The sequence below is a fragment of the Physeter macrocephalus genome, chromosome 2, assembly GCF_002837175.3.
Source record: "Physeter macrocephalus isolate SW-GA chromosome 2, ASM283717v5, whole genome shotgun sequence".
NCBI lineage: Eukaryota > Metazoa > Chordata > Mammalia > Artiodactyla > Physeteridae > Physeter > Physeter macrocephalus.
In genome coordinates, this window is record NC_041215.1 from 101,428,116 (window position 1) to 101,449,315 (window position 21,200).

General features: G+C 41.9%; 1 protein-coding gene across 4 annotated transcripts in view; it reads right to left on the bottom strand.

Annotated features, from left to right (window-relative positions):
- RFTN2 (raftlin family member 2) overlaps nucleotides 1–21,200 on the bottom strand; it is a 67,069-nt gene that overhangs the window by 19,956 nt on the left and 25,913 nt on the right. For all 4 annotated transcript variants that reach the window (XM_028480506.2, XM_028480505.2, XM_028480504.2 and 1 more), the window contains 2 exons: nucleotides 12,789–12,910; nucleotides 11,123–11,226 (listed from right to left, as the gene is read on the bottom strand). In XM_028480506.2, the coding sequence (XP_028336307.1) occupies nucleotides 11,123–11,226; nucleotides 12,789–12,910 (226 nt within the window). The remainder of the gene's footprint in view (nucleotides 1–11,122; nucleotides 11,227–12,788; nucleotides 12,911–21,200) is intronic.

The following is a 21,200-nucleotide window of genomic DNA, read 5'->3' on the forward strand; positions in this document are numbered from 1 at the left end:
AAAAAAAAAAGGTTCTGAAGAACCTAGGGGCAGGACAGGAATAAAGACACAGACATAGAGAATGGACTTGAGGACACAGGGAGGGGGAAGGGTAAGCTGGGACGAAGTGAGAGAGTGGCATGGACTTATACATACTACCAAATGTAAAACAGATAGCTAGTGGGAAGCAGCCTCATAGCACAGAGAGGTCAGCTCGGTGCTTCGTGACCACCTAGAGGGGTGGGATAGGGTGGGTGGGAGGGAGACGCAAGAGTGAGTAGATTTGGGGATATATGTATATGTATAGCTGATTCACTTTGTTATAAAGCAGAAAATAACACACCATTGTAAAGCAATTATACTCCAATAAAGATGTTAAAAAAAATAGTGCTCAGTAGATATTTGAAGAATCAAAGACTTTATGAATTAACGGGCATTTGGTTTCTGTGATAATGTACTGATGCCAGAGGACATGCTTTAAAAAAAAAAATCATAGCAAGTGAGCAAAGCTTGCAGGAGAGACAAAAGGCTTCCTAGGTCTTTTTACCTCTACGTAGTTCATTGACATTCAGTATGAATCTCTTAAGATTTAGCTCTTCCTTCTCCTTCTCACAAAACGTATTACTCACGCACATCAGACTATAATAACTATAGCTTACAGAATTTTATGTTAATTTAAAAAATTAAAATGTCCCATGTTATGCCCAAATTTAAAAACAATTCACTCCTTGCCTCCTCCCATTGCTTCAGTGAAGGGAGAGATTTCTTAAACAATACACCAAAAAGGGTAAAAATTGATATATTTGCATATTTTAAAATTAAAAACTTCTGCTAATCGAAAGACATCATAAAGAGAGTAAAAAGACAAGCCACAGAATCAGAGAGATCATTGCAACACACGTAACAAATAAATTATCATCCAACATATATTTAAAATCTCCTATAAGTACAATTTTAAATGTGGGCAAAAGATTTAAACAGGTACTTGACAAAAGAAAAATCTCAGTGGTCAATAAACATATGAAAATGCGCTCAATTTTAGTAGCAATTTGGTAAATACAAACTAAAACCACCCTGAGATCATACTATATATACAGTTACCAGAATGACAAAATTTAAAAGTATGACCAATTTTTTTGTTGGAGCAATGGGAACTTTCACATCCTGCTGGTGGGCGAGTAAGCTGCAATATTCAACTTGGAAAGAGTCTGGCATTTATATCTAATAAAGCTAAAGAAGTGCCCTGTGAGCCAGCAGTTCTACTTCCTGGTCTACACCCTTGAGAAACTCATACCTACACACAACATGGATAAATCTTACAATTTTTTTTTTTTAATTTAATTTTTAAATTTTTATTATTTTATTTATTGAAGTATAGTTGATTATATGAAAATATTATATTAGTTTTAGGTGTACAACATAGCAATTCAATATTTTTATAGGTTGTACTCCATTTAAATTTACGACAAAATAATGGCTATATTTCCCTATGCTGCACAATATATCCTTTTTTTTTTTTTTTCTTTTTTTTTTTTTGCGGTACGCGGGCCTCTCACTGCTGTGGCCTCTCCCGTTGCGGAGCACAGGCTCCGGACGCGCAGGCTCAGCGGCCATGGCTCACGGGCCCAGCCGCCCCGCGGCATGTGGGATCTCCCCGGACCGGGGCACGAACCCGCGTCCCCTGCATCGGCAGGCAGACTCTCAACCACTACACCACCAGGGAAGCCCCAGCACAATATATCCTTGTTGCTTATTTATTTTATACATAGTTGTTTGTAATCTTACAATGTTAAGTGAAAGAAGCAACATGTGAAAGAATACATATAATTCCATTTTATAAAATTCAAAACAGGCAAAACTAATTTGTACTATTTAGGGATTCAAAGGTGAGTGGTAAGACTATTAGGCAAAATAAGGAAGTGATTATCTTAAAAGTTGGGGTAATATTGCCTCTTCGTGAAGGGAGTGGGTGTGATAGGGAAACACATGGGGTACTTCTAGGGTGCCAGCAATATTCTCTGTCTTGTCCAGTGGTAATTACACAAGTGTTTGTATAATTATAATTATGCACATTTGTGTTTTATGCACTTTCTATATGTGTGTTTTATTAACAAAATTGTTTTAAGAGTATATGTAATGCTGATATGTAGGAGAATGGTTGTGGACTTATACATGATAAAAATGCTCCCTCCCCTTTTACATTTATTGTTTTGGTAAAATCTGTCTTGAATTCTATTTTTTTTTTTAATTGAGGTATAGTTGATGTACAATATTATATAAGTTTCAGGTGTACAAACATAGTGATTCACAATTTTTAAAGGCTATACTCCATTTATAGTTATTATAAAATAACTTGGCTATATTCCTTGTGCTGTACAATATATCCTTGCAACTTATTTATTTTATACGTCGTAGTTGTACCTCTTAATCCCCTACCTCTATCTTGCCCCTCCCCCTCCCCTTCTCCCTCCCCCTCCCCTCTCCCTACTGGTATCCACTAGTTCTCTGTATCTGTGTGAGTCTGTTTCTTTTTTGTTAGACCTATGAGTTTTAAATTAGGAAAGGTCTTTAGGAATTCATCCACCTGTACCTACTTTTCCTTGAATATATCCTGCACTTTGCTGACTCTGCTATGTGCTTGCTTATGGTTGCCAGAAAGAGGAAATACTTTGTGGTATTCATACTTCCACTTTACACCTTCTGTGCTCATAGCAGACATCATTAACTGATCACATTCTTTTCTGCCGATCCTGGTTTTAGAATCCTTGTTTTTATGGTGTTTAGGCAGCCACTACCCACAGACCAGTGCTGCTGTGTGAGATGACACCTATTTATTTTTCCTGGTTAGCCCTATCTGCCACCAGAAATATTCTCTCTAAAACTACTTTTGGAAGCTCTATTCTTTCTTAACGGTGCCTGCCCCTCAGACTTCTCAGCCTCCACAGACCTCCTCTCCTCTTTCACTGATGTCCTCTACCATATTCACCTGCCTTACACTCAACTCTTTTTTCATTATTGCTTCCCCAAGGAGCCTTTTTATACATTTTCTCCCGAATTCCTTCCCCTTGCCCCATTAAAATTTAATAACAAAGATATGCCATGTGTCTGTCTATGTACTGTGACCTTTTGCAGGGCCACAAACCTTTGTAATATCTAAGATTTTTTCACCTCCCCCATAACCAGTTTTCACTCCCTTGTGGTAATGTCACCTCTATTGAGAATATATGCTCTAGACCGCTGTTCCACATTTGTTATTTGTGACGGTATTGTCTCTCCAAGTAGATTATGAGTTCCTGGAAGCCAGGGTCTGCCCCTTGAGTGGGTAAAATATTGCCTTATACATACCAGGCACTCAATAAATATTTGAGTTGAACTGAAAGAACTTTCTGTTTAAAATAAAATGCAAGAATGTGAATCGGTTTGAATACAAACTGAGTTGGTTTTAAATGAGTGGCTTATTTGCAACTGCTTAGTCACTTGTGAAATAAAAATCTTATAAACAGATTCCATTTATGGCTTCAAAATCCATTAGACTAGAGAAAACAAAATTGTTAGGTTAATTTGTATTTTCTGATTAGTTTTGCATCATCTTATACATTAATTAATTGAAATGGTTTAAAACTGAGTTCCCTTACTGAGTTTATGATTAATTTCTCTATCCAAAACTTTATTTGTTTTCTTGTCCCAACCCTGTTCCCCTCAGGACTGAGGCATATCAAGGAAAGGAGGGGGGCTTCCCTGGTGGCGCAGTGGTTAAGAATCCGCCCGCCAAGGCAGGGGACACAGCTTCGAGCCCTGATCTGGGAAGATCCCACATGCCGCGGAGCAGCTAGGCCTGTGTGCCAAAACTACTGAGCCTTTACTCTAGAGCCCGCGAGCCACAACTACTGAAGCCCACGTGCCACAACTACTGAAGCCCACGCACCTAGAGCCCGTGCTCTGCAACAAGAGAAGCCACCGCAATGAGAAGGCCGCGCACCACAACAAAGAGTAGTCCCCACTTGCCACAACTAGAGAAAGTCCGTGCCCAACAATGAAGACCCAACGCAGCCAAAAACCAACCAACCAACCAAACAAATAAATAAATAAAATCTATTAAAAAAAAAAAAAAAGAAAAGGGGTGTTGAAACCAGGCAGGACCCTGTGGGGCCTTCTCAGGTACAAAAGCCCCTCTGTGTCCCTGTTTCTTGTTTGTAGAACAAAAGGCTTTAGTTTTCTAGGTCTTTCCTGAGTTCTAAAGATCAGACACAAGCAGTTAAAGATTAGGACAAGAGGCACAGGACTCCTAGTTCCTCCAGGAGGGATATCTGATGCATATCTTTTAAGTTGTTCTGTAGAAATTAATACCCCCCACCCAGGTGGAGGATGGTGGCCACATGCTGACCACAAGCAGGGAGACCCCAGACTGGTTGGAACCAGAAGGCTGAGATTCCCAAAACATCGCCCTGTTACCTCACCACCAACCAATGAGAAGGTCCACGAGCTGATGATGCACCCTATGCACCCTACAACCCTCTCTCCTAACACTGTCCAACTACTGAAGCCCGCGTGCCTAGAGCTCGTGCTCCGCAACACGAGAAGCCAATGCAACGAGAAGCCCGTGCACCACCATGAAGAGTAGCCCCTGCTCGCTGCAACTAGAGAAAGCCCACAAGTAGCAACGAAGACCCAATGCAGCCAAAACTTAAAAATAAATAAATAAATTTATTTTAAAAATATGAAATAAACTTTACTTTTTAAAAGTAGAATTATAAAATTAAATGTTAGCTTGCACCTTTGTAAGCTAGTCCTTAGTCACGAAGTTCCTTTGCCTTATGACCTTCATTTGTTTCTCAGATATCAGTACATGTGTTAAAGACAAAAAAAGGCACTTCCACAATTTCGCTCCTCCCAACCCCTCCTCCTGACAAAATGTTAGAAATTTAAGTTCAGATGAAGAAGTGTGGTAACTAGAAGTATATGTAATAGACAAATTGACTATTTCTTAAAAACGTGGGCCTTATAAAAATGCTGCTCACTGCAAGATTGCTACAAGCTTAACTCACAATGGAATTACATAATACTGTTTCCACAGAAGTTAAATTAGAAAGGGAAGAGACTGGCATGAAAATGGACCAAACGTGAAACCCTCGCCTCTCCCTCTACTGTATATAAATAAGCAATTACTGCCTTGGCTGCCACTTGGGACTTAGAGGAACTTATTTGTGCACTTAAGTGTCTCAAATAACTGCAAAGACTTCTAGTGCTTCTGAGCTGTGGTGACCACAGGGCTGTGGAGCCTTTTCCTTCAGGGGTTGCAGAAAATGGAAGAGGGGGCGGGGCCCCTGACACCACAGTGAGCAGAGAATTTTCTCCTTTTGTTATTCACATCTTGTCCTTTATGACTAGACTTTTTAATATTCTCTGTACAGTGTAACTTGATTTATTGTACCAAAAGCCCCCGCCTTTAAATTCTGTCTTCTGAGATATAAATGAGGGTGTACACTTTTCTTCTATCTTGTGTTCTAAAATGCTTTCTCTTTCAATGTTAGGTTATAATTCCATATTTCTGCATGTGCATCATAATCACCTTGGATTCTTGTTAAAATGCACATTCCCCCTTCCCTGCCCACCCCAGATTATTACTGGGGAGAGGGGAGCTGATCTGAGGTGGCCAAACAGAGGGAACATGGGTTCCTCCTTCCATTTTCTTCTGGAGATTATTTTAAGGTCAGCAATATTAGCTGCTTGTTCAGCTAATTTGAGCCTCTACCAGATTTGCCCTGAAGAATTTTTTTTTTTTTTTTTTTTTTTTGAAAAGGGTTGGGCCTATTTGTATAATTAATTATATAGTGATAAGGATTAAAAAGGGATTCTGGCAAGTTTTCAGGGCTGATAACAATAACCCTTGAATAAGGTAGTGGTATCAGATTACCACATCTTGATGTTTCCATGGTAGCACAGCTTTAAACCTCAGTGGTAAGATCTTGCCTAAGGTAATGGAGCCAACAACCTTAACCTAAGGACACTCTGGGAAAACAACTTTATGCAATCTGATAACAGGATATATTTGTTTGTTTTTATTGAAGTCTAGTTGCTTTATAATACTGTGTTAGTTTCAGGTGTACAGAACAGTGATTTAGTGTTTTTGTGGATTATATTCCATTATAGGTTATTACAAAATAATGAGTATGTGAGCAGATAGGGTGGTTGGGGGGTCCCCAGAAAAAGAGAACCAGGCACAACTTTCTTGACATAAGAGAGGCCATTTTGTGATCTAAGCCTGGCCGCAATGCTTGCTCTTGAACAGGTCTCAGCAAATAATGATCTTAAGGGAAAAAAGGAATGCAGGAACAAATGAAAAGCATTCATGAAACAAGAATTCAGCAACAAAACAGTCCTAGGTCCTCCTCAAGGGATGTCCGTAACAATCTGATACAGATCTTTGAGTTCTGCAGGAACTAAGGCCTCACCCAGGTGGAGTATGGTAACTACAGGCTATGACCTCAGCCTGGTCAGAACCTAAGGAATGATGATGTTGACCTTTTCTGACTCTTGTGCCTTCAATCAACTAAAGCTTAGACTCTTGTTAACCTTCCTCCCAATTCTATGCAGAATTCTCCTCTGCTCCAGCCCCTTCATGAACACACATGTACCCTTAAGCTTGAAACTCCCCTAGTTTTGCTGTTCGGGGGGACACTGCTTTGGGAAAGATCCCCCATGTTCTCCTTACTTGCTGCAAGTAATAAATCCTTCCTTCTCCTGATCTTGGCTTGGTTGTATATTTTGGCTTGACACCTACCAGGAGGTGAACCCAGTTTTCGGGTAACAGGTATAATTCCCTGTGCTATACAGTATATCCCTGTTGCTTATCTATTTTAAATGTAGCAGCTTGTATCTGTTAATCCCATACGCCTAATTTGTTCCTCCCTCTTTCCCTCTCCCCTTTGGTAACCACAAGTTTGTTTTCTATATCTAACAGGATATATTTGTGTAAGGAAAGAAATGAGAGGAAAATACATTACGTAGAGACCATTCAAGTTATGGCTTAGGTGATAGAAGAGTAGAAAAAATTGAAATTACTTAAGACATTATTGTTGTATATGAGTCAAAAATATTTAAGGAAGAAAGTTTTCACTGGCAGTAGTTCTAAGTTATGTTTTAAGACATGTGGGCCCAAAAAGAAAGATGATAACATTAGTTTTTCTGGGTATGAGCATAACGTGTAAGCATGTATCTTTATAGTGTCATTATTTATTTCTGTCCCTTTTATTGGCTTGTAATAGTGCTGATTTTGTATACAGTGAACTACAGTATTGACATTTTCTGAAATATCCTCATTTAGGACAGGCCAAGCCATCATCCTTTTGCAATTGGCTTCAACTTCTTAGGGATTCTGGTTCTGCGAAAGGATTAAATCCTGTAAAATAGCTCTAATTTATTAGCCTAGTATGCACAGGCCCTGCATTATCTTGCTTAATCATCAAGATAATCCAGTGAAGTTGGTATTATTGTATCATTTTCCAGGTGAGGAAATTGAGACTCGAAGAGGTTCCCAAAATCATATAGCTGGTAAATGGTGAAGGTGTAATTCCAGTGAGATCTGCTTAGCTCAAAGCCTGGACCATTTTTCTAGTTTCAGAAACTAAAAACTTTCAGGCAATATCCCCCACCTGGACCAAGATGAACTGCACGTAATATTTTTATTTACATTTAAAGATGACCTGGCTCACGAAAGAATGCTGGTTGTGGTCCATGAACTCACAGAAATTATAAACCATCTTTAGGAAGGAATCAGTCCATCTGAAGAGTGTATTAAAGGGAAAAATAAGACAAATAAAGACATGGAGCTGCAGCAAGGGGACAAAATGGATGAAGAGGAAAAAGAGAAGAAAACCACGTCTCAAACCCCAAATTCCGCAGGACAGGACTATGGTGCAAAAAATGGTTTACCAGAAGTTGCCCTCGGTGTTCCTTTTTACCTGATATCACCTGCACGAAAAAGTTGGTGGTGGAAAGTATTGTGGTACCTGCCCTATAGCCCTGCATCCCTGAGGGGTCCCCTGGCAGGAAGAAACCCAGAGAACTCTTGCAGTTTACCAGAAAAATGTTCCATAGTTCACAGTATCAGGGTCAGTTCTTCTGGACACTGACTCTTAAGAATTCACAACCTTCTAGATTAGAAAAGAGTCTGGAAAAATATGTATTCGCCTTTTATCATTGGTTATTTTATAGTCATTATATATAGTGGTATTAAATGATGAGAAATGTTTACTTTCCATGTTAAAAAAATAAAAAAGATGACCTGGCTGAAGGTGACTACTATCCTGTGTGTACTGAAGCAGCTAAGACCAGCATGTGACTGTCATAGGGACAGCATATTTGGACAAGAATAAAAAGGCCCTGCCTTGTGTGGAGGCTTGTGCCAGACACTGGGGGTTGGGGCTGGGTGATGAGGCTGCTAGCTGCAGGGCCTTGGAGGGTCCTGGTAGCCCCTTTGCTAATTTTTTTTTTCTTTTTTGGCTGTGCCCCGCACGGCTTGTGGGACCCTAGTTCCCTGACCAGGAATTGAACCTGGGCCACCACAGTGAAAGCGCTGAGGCCTAACCACTGGACTGCCAGGGAATTCCTGCCCCTTTGCTATTTTAATTGCACATAAGATGAGCCTTCACAAGGAGGGCCTGAAAGGTCCACTCTGCCTCCACCATGTCTTGGTGGATACCAGGGGTTCTGAAGAAGCTGGGAACGGTGGTGCGGCAGTGGTGCTACCTGTGCTCCAAGGATAACATACAGACACTCCTCACTCCAGTGAGCCTCCTAATCACTTGGTCCAGCCTGTGACCTTACGCAGTTTGACACGCAGGACAAGGTGGCCAAGCCAAGCATGGCTCCAGGCTCCACCACCCTTCCCCATCACAGTATACTTGCAACCTCTTCCTTCCCACCTTTGGTCTCAGTCTTGTTCTCATTCCCAAACCAAGCAGGAGATGCTCAAGGAGTGCCAGCCCGTGTGCTATGGCTCAGCGTCCAGCCTGTTAGTCTTGCCGTCTAATCTAGTGCCTAGTGAGTCATTCACATCACTTTAGGAAATATTTAGACTCATGGGAACAGAAGCCCTGAGTGAATAGGAGGGAGGAATGAAAAATATATTTTTCATTGGGGAAAAAGGAGCATGAAAGGTTCAGAACTCAGAGCACTTCTAGGAAGGGTTAACTATAATGGGCCAATGAAACCCTAAATGTACACCTATGAGAACCACCGGAAAGAGGTGAGGAGGCCAGATACACAAGTTATTCTGAGGGAGGGTGGGGAGTGGGATAGACCGATGGCTTGGCAGGTGGAAGATGAGGGGTGGCAGCGAAGTGGAATGTCTTTCTCTCTCTCCTGCAAAGATCCTCAAATGTTGATGAGCTTCTGAAGCTTGTGAAAATGGAGATTCATGGACCCTACCCTCAAAGCTTCTGCCTGTTCCATTGGGATGAGCCTCTGGCATGTGTATGTTCCTAGGCACTCCAGAGTATTCATATTGCTTGGTCTGAAGACCAAATCCTGAGAATTACTGCTGTACTGTGATCTGACAGGTATGTCACAGATTTTTAAAAGTTGGGTAATAATTCAGAGAGTTGTCACTCACTGTTTTAGAACAGTTACCAATAAATCTCTGAGAAGAAAAGCAGATTAATTGCTTTGCTTACTTCTAACTGCTCCTTTTAAAGCTTGAGTGTCTTTACTCTGTATCCACTTTTATCCCTCTCTCCACCTGAAGAAGGTGTGGCTTTATTATAGACCCATGTCAATCAAATGTTTTTAAAGTCTGTGGGGAGGTAGGGTTACTGGCCAGGGGTAAAGTTGCTAAACTAAAGAGTGGATGAGACTGAGGAAAGGGGAGCTGCTTCCCTTAGCTATACGTGACAATCAATGTTAAACCGTGGTCGACTCTGCTTAAAGGGAAGGCCCTTTATTGTCCTCTACTCTACTGTCCTTTACTATACTGTCCTCTGCAGGTAGTACCAGCCAGGCAGGGCAGCCTTGGCAGTCAGTCACTTTCTGGATGCCAAACAGGGCACAGGGAACATTTCTGAGTCCAAGGCATAGCAAAGCACTCTATACAGAGGGCTTAACTGGTCTCTCTCTCTTTCCAGACAAACAAACAAACAATAACAACTCAATCTTTTACTTTCCCAGGAAAAGGAGAAAAGAAAAAGCCGGTATTTGTGAAGTGTTGGCATTTTGGTTCTAATGTAGGTATTTATTTTAGTGGAAAGAGCTGACAAGTCCATGCTTCAGGGGAAAGCTAACCCCCCACACTGGAGGGAGGAATGGAGGCAGAAGCACTGGCGCCCCTCCATCCCACGCTCTGGGCCTCACTGCATCCCTAACCCCAGCTGCGTGCTGGCCTGAAGGCAGTTTCACACAGGCAGTGCAGCAGAGCAGGACAAAGGGTCCTACAGAGGGGGCTGTATTTTCTGTTTGCAGATTCATATCGGCTCAATCTTCACTCTAGGGAAGAATCGGAATCTCAAGTTGGAAAAAAGAAGGTACAGTAGTACAGTCTTTGAGGGGAGACGCAGCCTTCTGAGTGCTGGAAGCAGCACTGAGTTGGGAGCTGGTCTACCTTGCCCCTGCTCTGGCTCTATCATCATGAACTCATATGCCCTTGGGAAGGAGATGCAATTAATAGCTTGTACATACACAGTCAGCCCTCTGTATCTGCAGTTCAGATTCAGCCAACTGCTGATGGAAAATATTTGAAAAAACAGTTCCAGAAAGTTCCAAAAAGCAAAACTTGAATTTTCCAGCAACTATGTACATAGCATTTATTTACATTGTGTAGGTATTATAAGTAATCTAGAGATGATTGAAAGTATACGGGAGGATGTGTGCAGGTTATATGCAAATACTATGCCACTGTATATAAGGGACTTGAGCATCCCGGATTTTGGTATCCATGGGGGTCCTGGAACAAATCCCTCATGAATACTGAGGGATGTATATAACTCGAGGGGGTTAGATTTGCTGATCTCCAAGGCACATGAAATCAGATTAGAAGTTCAGTGAAATGCTTTTTGTAGGCATTAAATAAGCATTGTTAGGTTGAATTAGCTAACAGATGAACTCTATTTTACAATGAGGTGAGAGTGTGTCAGGATACTTTTGGCATTACCTGTCATGTCTCAGTATAGGTGTGGGCAACACGCTTGTCAGGAGCCATCCAAACTCAGCCAGAGTGTGCAGCAGAGGGCCATAATCCGTTTTGATTTCACAGCCCTGTGTGAATAAGCACAGAGTTCATAGTCTAATGACAAAGACAACCAGCTACACAAGTGATGACAGTGAGGGTGAGAAGTGTTAGGATACGGGGAGTTCACGCTCCATTAGTGCAATTTCACCGGCTGCAGTCTTCCTGGGCTTCTTTTCTGCTCCCTCTCTGCCTTCCAACCATTTAACCAAGTTAGAAACACTGGGGATCAGAGTGGACAGAGGTTTCCATGTGGTTCTCTAAGGTTGGGGCCTACCTTCCCTCGGTCTTGCTTGGGCATCAAACTTTAATATATGGGGGGCTCTGGGAATCTGCATTTTAAAAAGCTCCCTGGGTGATTTGGATCCAAGTAGAGTCCATACACTTTCAGAAACACTGGTCTAGGGGCTGGGAGTGAGGACAGGAATAGAGAGTGAGCGTTGGGGAGTGAAAGGTGAGAGGAGCAGAGAATCTTCACTGCTTTTTACTCACTTGGAATTGATTCTTACTTGGAGCTTTATCTCTTACCCCAAATCCTTTTTTCCCCCTCAAAGGGATCTCCAGTTTCTTTTTCTTTCTTTTTTTTTTTTTTAAAATTAATTAATTTTATTTTTGGCTGTGTTGGGTCTTCGTTGCTGTGCGCGGGCTTTCTCTGGTTGTGGCGAGCGGGGGCTACTCTTTGTTGCAGTGCATGGGCTTCTCCTTATGGTGGCTACTCTTGTTGTGGAGCACAGGCTCTAGGCATGCGGGCTTCGGTAGTTGTGGCTCACGGGCTCTAGAGCGCGGGCTCAGTAGTTGTGGCTCACGGGCTTAGTTGCTCTGCGGCATGTGGGATCTTCCCGGACCAGGGCTTGAACCTGCATCCTCTGCATTGGCAGGCGGATTCTTAACCACTGCACTACCAGGGAACCCCGGATTTCCAATTTCTTTGAAAATGACCTATGTCTCTCTAACCTTTGAAAGGCCAGAAAGGCAAAAGTGTCCTTGAGAGAGGCTGTCAGTGAGGGCCTCGTGCACACAGCACAATATACCTGAATTCAGTCTGTACACCTCAACGGCAGTCCATTCGGTGACATCTGAATTCAGAGTGCACAACAACAGCAGCAATGTCATCTCTGATTAGGAAGGACAATGCTGTATGTACATATTTGGCCTGGTGAGAGAAAGAACATCTTTGGATATTTTTGCATTTGAAAGTCAATTCACATGGTTAAAAAAGTCAGTCACATTGGTTGCTTGGATATAAAATTGACTGATTTTTTTTTTTTCAGTTTCAGCTAGTTGTCATGGCATTGTGTAAAGAGAATCTCAGTGCCAGGGGACTTTGTTTAGGACTAGAATGCTAAATCTTTGGGAATCTACTGTTACTTATGTACAGATAATTATTTTGCTATCTTTTAACAAAGCTGAACATTGAGTGAAGCAAATCACCTTTACACAAATTTGAAAGTTTGTGATGCATTGTGATGAAATTCTGAGCATTGAATAAAAATGTGTTTGAAGAATACTGTATGTGTTAGGCGATGAAAACCTTTAACATGTAAAACTAAATGCAATAGTAAAGCCAAATTGTCAGAAAACTTCAGTTTACCTCAATAACTGTCCATTGTTCTACTACGATGGCATCATTTCCTTTCCTGCTGAATCCTGGAACTCCAGAGCCTTCTTCTTCATAGATAAAGAATCCTTCCAAAGATTTTGGCAAATGGTCCCCTGTGAGGAAAAACATACAATTAAGAAGAGTTGTAAATACTCAGAGTCTCTTAGGATCATCTAAAACCTTAAATAACGCTTGTAGGAAGCTGAAGGAAAAACATATCACTTAATAAACACTTGTTTTAGGGGACTTCCCTGGAGGTCCAATGGCTGGGACTTCGCCTTCCAACGCAGGCAGTGGGTGCAGCTTAGATCCCTGGTCCGGGAGCTGGGATCCCACATGGCTCGCAGCCAAAAACCCGAAACATGAAAAAAAACAGAAGCAATATTGTAACAAATTCAATAGAGACTTTGAAAATTGTCCATATCAAAAAAAAAAATCTTAAAAAAAAACCCCACTTGTTTTAGGTGAATCTATGACATCTCCCTTGAAGGTAATTTTTTTTTCAAAGATCAAGACAGTTTGCTTTTTTAAATATTTATTTACTTATTTTATTTTTAGCTGCGTCGGGTCTTAGATGCGGGCTCTCTAGTTGTGGCCTGAGTGCTCAGTAGTTGTGGCAGATGGGCTTAGTTGCCCCATGGCACGTGGGATCTTAGTTCTCCAACCAGGGATCAAACCTGCGTCCCCCTGCATTGGAAAGCAGATTCTTAACCACTGGACCACCAGGGAAGTCCCTCAAAGGTCAAGATAGTTTTATACTTAACTGAATTAAAATCAAACTGTAAACATGAAGACTACAATAACAAAAACAAGATAAAATAATATCATACAGTGAGAAGCAACTGGATTTCGTAAGCTTAAAAAGCATCTGGAAATGACCTTCACCTTGAAATCAAATTTTGTTTTCTGTTCTATATGTTGTAAGCATGTTAATTATACTATTAAGAGAAACAACATCAAAAATATTAATCCTTGGAATTACAGGTGTGATATTAAAACCAAGGTGACGTAAGATTATTTTAAAAAGTATAAACACAGAACAATTCTTTGCTTCAATGATGCTTAAAAAAAAAAAAAAAAAAAAGAATGGTAACAGGAAGATCCTAAACAGAAGTCATTGTCAAAAGAATTCCTGCTGGGAAGGAAGTTTTAAGGGAGGGCCTCTCTGACATTTTTTTGAATAGTTGACAAAAACCAGCTGGCCAAAACTAAACTGATTTTATGGAAGTTCTTTTGTCTCCTATTTTGCAATAGGAGACAATTTCCCATGGTCATGTGCTGGTTAAGCATTCTGGTTTCATACAGCATAAGGTCACATCAAAGTTTCCCTTGTTGACAGTTATCTAAATAATAACCTACAAAGCTTTCAAAAGATCTATTAAGCTTAAAGATAAAAAAGACAAAAGTAATTTAAATGTAATTTTAGTTTTCATTTTTATTAATGGGCTATAGGCTTTAAGAAAAAAATCACTCTTATTAGTATTTTTACATCAGTTACAGTTAGGCCAGAATATCATGAAGAATTTACATTATTCAGAGCGGTCCCCAACAACCCAGTAAAGTTTAATTGACTTGTTGGAATTGTGTTTCTAATTACAGTATATGTTCCACTTCCTTTAATGTACTTGTCTACTGTCATACCAAAGTGACCAGTGGAACTAAATCTGTTTTTGATTGTAAGTTTAGAGCATCACAAGACCATCTTTAAAATTGTATATTTGGGGCTTCCGTGGTGGTGCAGTGGTTAAGAATCTGCCTGCCAGTGCGGGGGACACAGGTTTGATCCCTGGTCCAGGAAGATCCCACATGCCACGGAGCAACTTAGCCCGAGAGCCACAACTACTGAGCCCGCCTGCCACAACTACTGAAGCCTGTGTGCTCTAGGGCCCACGTGCTGCAACTACTGAGCCCGCGTGCTGCAACTACTGAAGCCCGCAAGCCTAGAGCCCGTGCTCCGCAACAAGAGAAGCCACTGCAATGAGAAGCCCACACATTGCAAGGAAGAGTAGCCCCCACTCTTCTGCAACTAAAAGAAAGCCTGTGGGCAGCAGTGATGACCCAACGTGGCCAAAAATAAATAAATAAGTAAATAAATTTATTTATTTAAAAAAATGTATATTTGCCTCAAGTCCTTTTTTAGAATGGGGGTATGAATTTTAAAAATAATTATATACTGTGATAATTATGTAGTTAATTGTAATCTGCTTCTTATTCACTTTAGGATTATATAATTGGAGAACTATGGGTTTTGTGGCTTTGTGTTTTTCTTGTTCTCGGTATTGAGAGTCCCTAGTACTTCTAAACTTCTTTTGGTTTAAAAGAATAAAAGTATGGTAGACTCATACACTGCAATACTACCAAGAATAAAAAAGAAAGACTCACTGGTATGCAACAACATGGATGAATTTCAGAGATATTATGTTGAGCAAAAGAAGTGAGATGAGAAAGAATACATACTGTATATTTCAACTTACATGAAGTTCAAAACCAGGCAAAATTAATCTATGGTGCTGAAAGTCAGAATAATGCTTATCTCTGCATGGGAGGGTATTGATTGGGAAGGGCCATGAGGAGGCCTTCTGGGATTTTGGAAATGTTCGGTATCTTTTTTGTTTTTTTTTCTCATTTTTTCCAGTTTTTTTGAGATATAATTAACTTATAAGGAAATGTTCTGTATCTTGAACATTTGTATTCTATTCTGCGGTACACATAAGATTAATGCACCTTACTATATGTATCTTATACTTCAGTTAAAAACAAAAGACCTGCCTTCTCACTTTAGAGCTCCCCAGGTTCCCTGGCTAGTCTTAGGGACCATGCCAGTCCTTAGAGCCACAGAAGAAGGATACTTCCACAGGAGAGAGTATTTCTCTCTTGAGAAATTCTCCCTAACAGAAGTGGCAGCTAAGGAGGGTGGCAGGGAAGGCCTCATGGCGGGGGCGGTGACCATTTGGGTGTTTGGTGTGTTAAATCTTCCAGGTATTGGGGTGAGGTGATAATTCTGAACAATTATTTAATAACTGTCCAGAACTGAGTCATCTCTTTTTTTAAAAAAAGATTTATTTATTTATATTTGGCTGCGATGGGTCTCTGTTACTGCGCTGGCTTTCTCTAGTTGAGGCGAGTGGGGGCTTCTCATTGTGGTGGCTTCTCTTGTTGTGGAGCACGGGCTCTAGGAGCGCAGGCTTCCGTAATTGTGGCACTTGGGCTCAGTAGTTGTGGCACACAGGCTTAGTTGCTCCGTGGCATGTGGGATCTTCTTGGACCAGGGCTTGAACCCGTGTCCCCTGCACTGGCAGGCAGATTCTTAACCACTGCGCCACCAGGGAAGTCCTGTGAACTGAGTCATCTCTTAACATCACTTATCTCAGAGCTTCCCACCTTGTGTGCCTTGGCCCATTGGTGTGCTTAGAAGGGGTACAGGTGTGTTAAGGTACAGGGCGCCCCCTCCTGCCCAGAGCAGCCTTTCCGCTTATACCCATGTGCCCTACAATTTTACCATTTTCTATGTGTGCATAATATGAAAAAGTTACAAAGCATTGGTCTGACCCACTGCTTCTCAATATTTTTTTTTTTGGCCAAATACCATCAATAGCAAAGGAAAGTACACTTGTATCACTGAAGGATGGTCTCCAGGTACAGTTTGAAGTGACTTGGGGCAAAGCATAAGCTTTCTTTAAAGTCTAATCTTATATCTTAAAAACCCATGCAAATTTTGCATTCTATTCAAATATGTTCATAAGACGTGAAAAAGCAATGTTTTCTCTTCTGCTTTCCCCTACCCCCAATCTTAAAGGAATATTGACACTCTACGAAGAGGTTTATCCTGTGAAGTTGTGTACTCCCTGGCACAAAGCTGCATACCCCTAGGGTACTTTGACCCTGGTTTGCGAAGCACAAGCTTAAAGAAATTCCAGGGAATGGTTTACTTGTCTGGAAATGTGATCTTACACATTCATTTCAGCTAGATGTGACATTGACATTTCTGTAAAAGTGAGGAAATGTAACATTCCATTTTAGTATTTGGGGCCAAGTGTCATTTTTGGCATTAAACTGCCCAGAGGGTGGGCCTGGGACCACGTCTGAGAAGTGGAGGGCAGGCACATATGGGAACTCTCATTCTGTATCTCTTTTATGAGCATTCTGTCTCCAGAATGCATCTCAGCCTGTTTACTGCTGCCCATCCACCATCATCTCTCTGGATCACTGCAACAGCCTCTTAGCAGCCTCCCCACTTCCATACTTGCCCTCCATGATCCATTTCCAAAAGTGAGGCCAAGTAAGTTATTTTTTAAATGTAGGTCAGGCCATAACTCCCTCCTTAAATCTTCAACGAATGACTTGGAATAAAAATCCTGGCAGGATTGCAAGTTGGTTCAGAGTACACACTCCACCTACCTCCTACCCCTTCTAGCTGCTTGAACATGAGCACATTATTTAAAATCTCTGTGCCACAGTTTCTTCATCTGTAGAAGGGGAACAATCATACCTACCCCATAGGGTTGCTGCAGGGATTAAATGAGTGAATAAATGTGAAGTGCTTAGAACAATGCTGGCATAGAGTAAGTACAAATATGTGTTAGTGCCTGCCTGTTGCATCATTTATATTGTTAAGATCTAGGTGGCGTGGTTACTGCTCACCTCTCCTACTTTGTCGGGAGCCATTCTCTCTTGCACACCCTGCACCAGTGACACAGACCCTTTTCCAGTTCCTCTCTCCCATCCTAGGTTTTTGTACATTTGGGGGCGTGTCCTCTGGCTCCTGAACACCAGCCCTCTCCAGGCTTCCAGTCTCAGTGTGATTGTTACCCTGCCAGAAGGGACCTCACGACCACCCCTCTAAGCTGGTTCTTCCCTGTTACTCCCATTACAATATCCTGCTGGGTAACATCACACACTATTCTCAATTTTGAAATTAGATATATATGTTTTGATGCCCATTACAGCCTGATGCCACGTGGCTTTTTTTTTTTTTGGCCTTGCCCTGAGTTGCCTGCAGGATCTTAGTTCCCCAACCAGGGACCAAACCCATACCCTCTGAAGAGGAAGCGTGGAGTTTTAACCACTGGACTGCCAGGGAAGTCCCGTGGCTAGCTTTTTGCGAGGAGGGAAGATGTCCATTTTGCTCATCAGTGTAAGCCCCTCATGCCTGGCCTAGGACCTGGCATATACATATATGTGAAATGAACACATACATGTTCCAGTTCCAACTGCTAATTCTGATACATCTCCCCCACCAACTCCACACAAGCATTTTTATAGGAGTGACGAGATTGAAATGAATATCAATTGAAGTCTGAAAAGAATTCACAAAAAATGAAAATGCAGGCTTCAGATGTGGGTACACTAAAGGTGGGAAGAGGCTGTGCTCTGAGGGTGATGGGGGCATTGGTAGGCTAGTGAAGTGTGAGAACCTCAAGGGTTGTGTGTGTATGTGTGTGTATGTGTGTTTTGTATCACCTGGCAAAGTTGCTTATCTCATCCCTGTCAGCTGTCCCCCTGGATCTCTATATGTTCCGGTAGAATAAAGTGTTTTGTCTCTGTTGGCTCAATTGGGTAAGCCTCTTGTAGCCTCCCCTAGGTTCATTTGGAGCTTTTTGTAAGTGTGCAGAGAATCCAGATGCAGACCAGTTTGGGAAGGCCGGGCAGTGCTGGAGAAGGTCAGGAACAGAAGGCCACTGCAGTGAGAACCCTCAGGCCATATGAACAGCAAGAGGGTCCCTGGGTGCCTCTGCCTATGGGACTTTTCAAAGCAGAAAAGGCTTTGAAAGTGGGTGGGAAAGGGCACTGAAGAGGAATTTCACAAACCTTACAACTTTTCCACCATGACTTTCCTGAAGGAGAAAACTTTTTAAAGTTTTTTTCCCCCTCTGTCTCTGGAGAATTTTATAAAGTGAGATTTATAGAATGATATTTGTGGAGTAATATATTTAAATTTCTGAGCAATGTTTGGTTTTGTACTTCTATTCCTCATGGTGGGCTGACTTCTGACAATATTTTGGAAGAGGATGGAAGCAAGACAAAACAAAATATGCATTGTCCCCTATGTGCTTTAGATGTCAGGCATCAGATATCCCAGAACAAAGCGACCAATTCAGCCCTGCTTCCTCTGACTTGCTTCTCACAGTGACACAGGCATTGGTCACAATTTCCCCTCCACAGCTTCCCTGTATACTCCCAGGAAAGTCCCGAGTGACACACCCAATTGCCAGACCTTACAGACCGTGGCTCGTGGCTTGTTAGGGCTTGGCAAGGCCTGCAGTGCAAAACGTCTAGAGACATTCCAGAGCTGCTGAGAGGGAAAGACTTTCCCCCGGGCTCTCTAAATAGCTTCTGAGGCTTTAAGAACAAAAGCCCTACAGAGCCTCTGGCTGGCAACTGCTGTGGCTAATTTTATTTTCATCATCAGGCAAGGCCCAAGGCAGGGATGCCTGAAAGACACTGTGAAAGGAGGATTTTTTTTGTCCTTCTTTCAGCAGTTAGTCACAATCCAAAATTTGGAATGGATTTTTCTTTTTCTGCCGTGCCTCGAAGCTTGTGAGATCCTAATTCCCTTACCAGGGATTGAACCTGGGCCCACAGCAGTGAAAGTGCGGAGTCCTAAGCACCGGACCGCCAGGAAATCACCGCACCCCCCACCCTTTCTTGTGAACGGCTCTAATTCAGACTCTTTGGAGCGAAGAGAAAGAGACGGGGCGGGAGGGAATATATGAAGCATAAACTGACCTTCAAATAGATGATTCATACTAAAAGTACTGTAGGGACTTCCCTGGTGGCTCAGTGGTTAAGAATCTGCCTGACAATACAGGAGACACAGGTTCGAACCCTGGTCTGGGAAGATCCCACATACCTTGGAGCAACTAAGCCCGAGAACCACAACTACTGTGTGCTGCAACTACTGAAGCCCGCATGCCTAGAGCCCATGCTCCGCAACAAGAGAAGCCGCTGCAATAAGAAGTCCGAGCACTGCAACAAAGAGTAGCAATGAAGACCCAACATAGCCAAAAATAAATAAATTAATTTAAAAAAAATGGAAAACCTGCTAAAAAAAACAAAAAAAGTACTGTAAGTGCATCTAGCAAGTGGCAGGAGAAAAGACCAACCGCAGAAAATGAACTCAGACAGTGGGCAAGGCACGTGGGAGTTACTTTACGTACTATATCTTATTAAATTCTCACAACAGTTAGTAGGAGTGTTTTTATCCCCCTTTTAGGAAACTGAGGCTCAATGAGCTCATCTAACTTCCCCAGGTCACACAGCTCTAAGTAGAGGACACAGGATTTAAACCCTGGTCTGTGTGATGCTAAAATCCATGTGCTTCATATCAGGTCTGGCTATTTCCATAAAAGATCAACTTGGAAGAAGTTTCCAGTAACCAAAAATACTAATAAATATTTATTGAACATTTGCTAAGTGCCAAGCACTATGCAAGGTGATGTATTTTGGGATGCTCCAATGAGCTAGATCCTTACTCTTGGTTGTTACTTAAAGGGACCTATAGGAACATGACTCGATAATTTTAAATAATCATCCAAAGTCTTTAGTTGTATTAGTTAAGGTATCACTAGGTTGTTTTTTTTTTGCGGTACGCGGGCCTCTCACTGTTGTGGCTTCTCCCTTTGCGGAGCACAGGCTCCGGACGCGCAGGCTCAGCGGCCATGGCTCACGGGCCCAGCCGCTCCGCGGCATGTGCGATCCTCCCAGACCGGGGCGCGAACCCGGTTCCCCTGCATCGGCAGGCGGACGCGCAACCACTGCGCCACCAGGGAAGCCCCCCACTAGGCTGATTTAATAATAATAAGGTTTATTGAGATCTCATTTTATTTGGTTTTTCATTCCTTCCTCTAACCTTGAGTCATGGTCCCTAACTATCCTGATTTTCATAACCACCATCCTTCCTAATGCATTTTCCAGTCTCCTTACTATCTTTGTTCTTTTTTTTTTTTAGCACTAATCTCTTTTATTTTTTTAAAATAAATTTATTTATTTATTTATTTTTGGCTGCGTTGGGTCTTCATTGCTGTGCGCAGGCTTTCTCTAGTTGTGGGGAGCAGGGTCTATTCGTTGAGGTGTGCGGGCTTCTCATTGCGGTGGCTTCTCTTGTTGCGGAGCACAGGCTCTAGGAACGCGGGCTTCAGTAGTTGTGGCATGCAGGCTCAGTAGTTGTGGCTCGCGGGACCTGAATCTCATAACCACCATCCTTCCTAATGCATTTTCCAGTCTCCTTACTATCTTTGTTATTTTTTTTTTTTTAGCACTAATCTCTTTTATTTTTTTAAAATTTATTTATTTATTTATTTATTTTTGGCTGCGTTGGGTCTTCATTGCTGTGCGCAGGCTTTCTCTAGTTGTGGGGAGCAGGGGCTATTCGTTGAGGTGTGCGGGCTTCTCATTGCGGTGGCT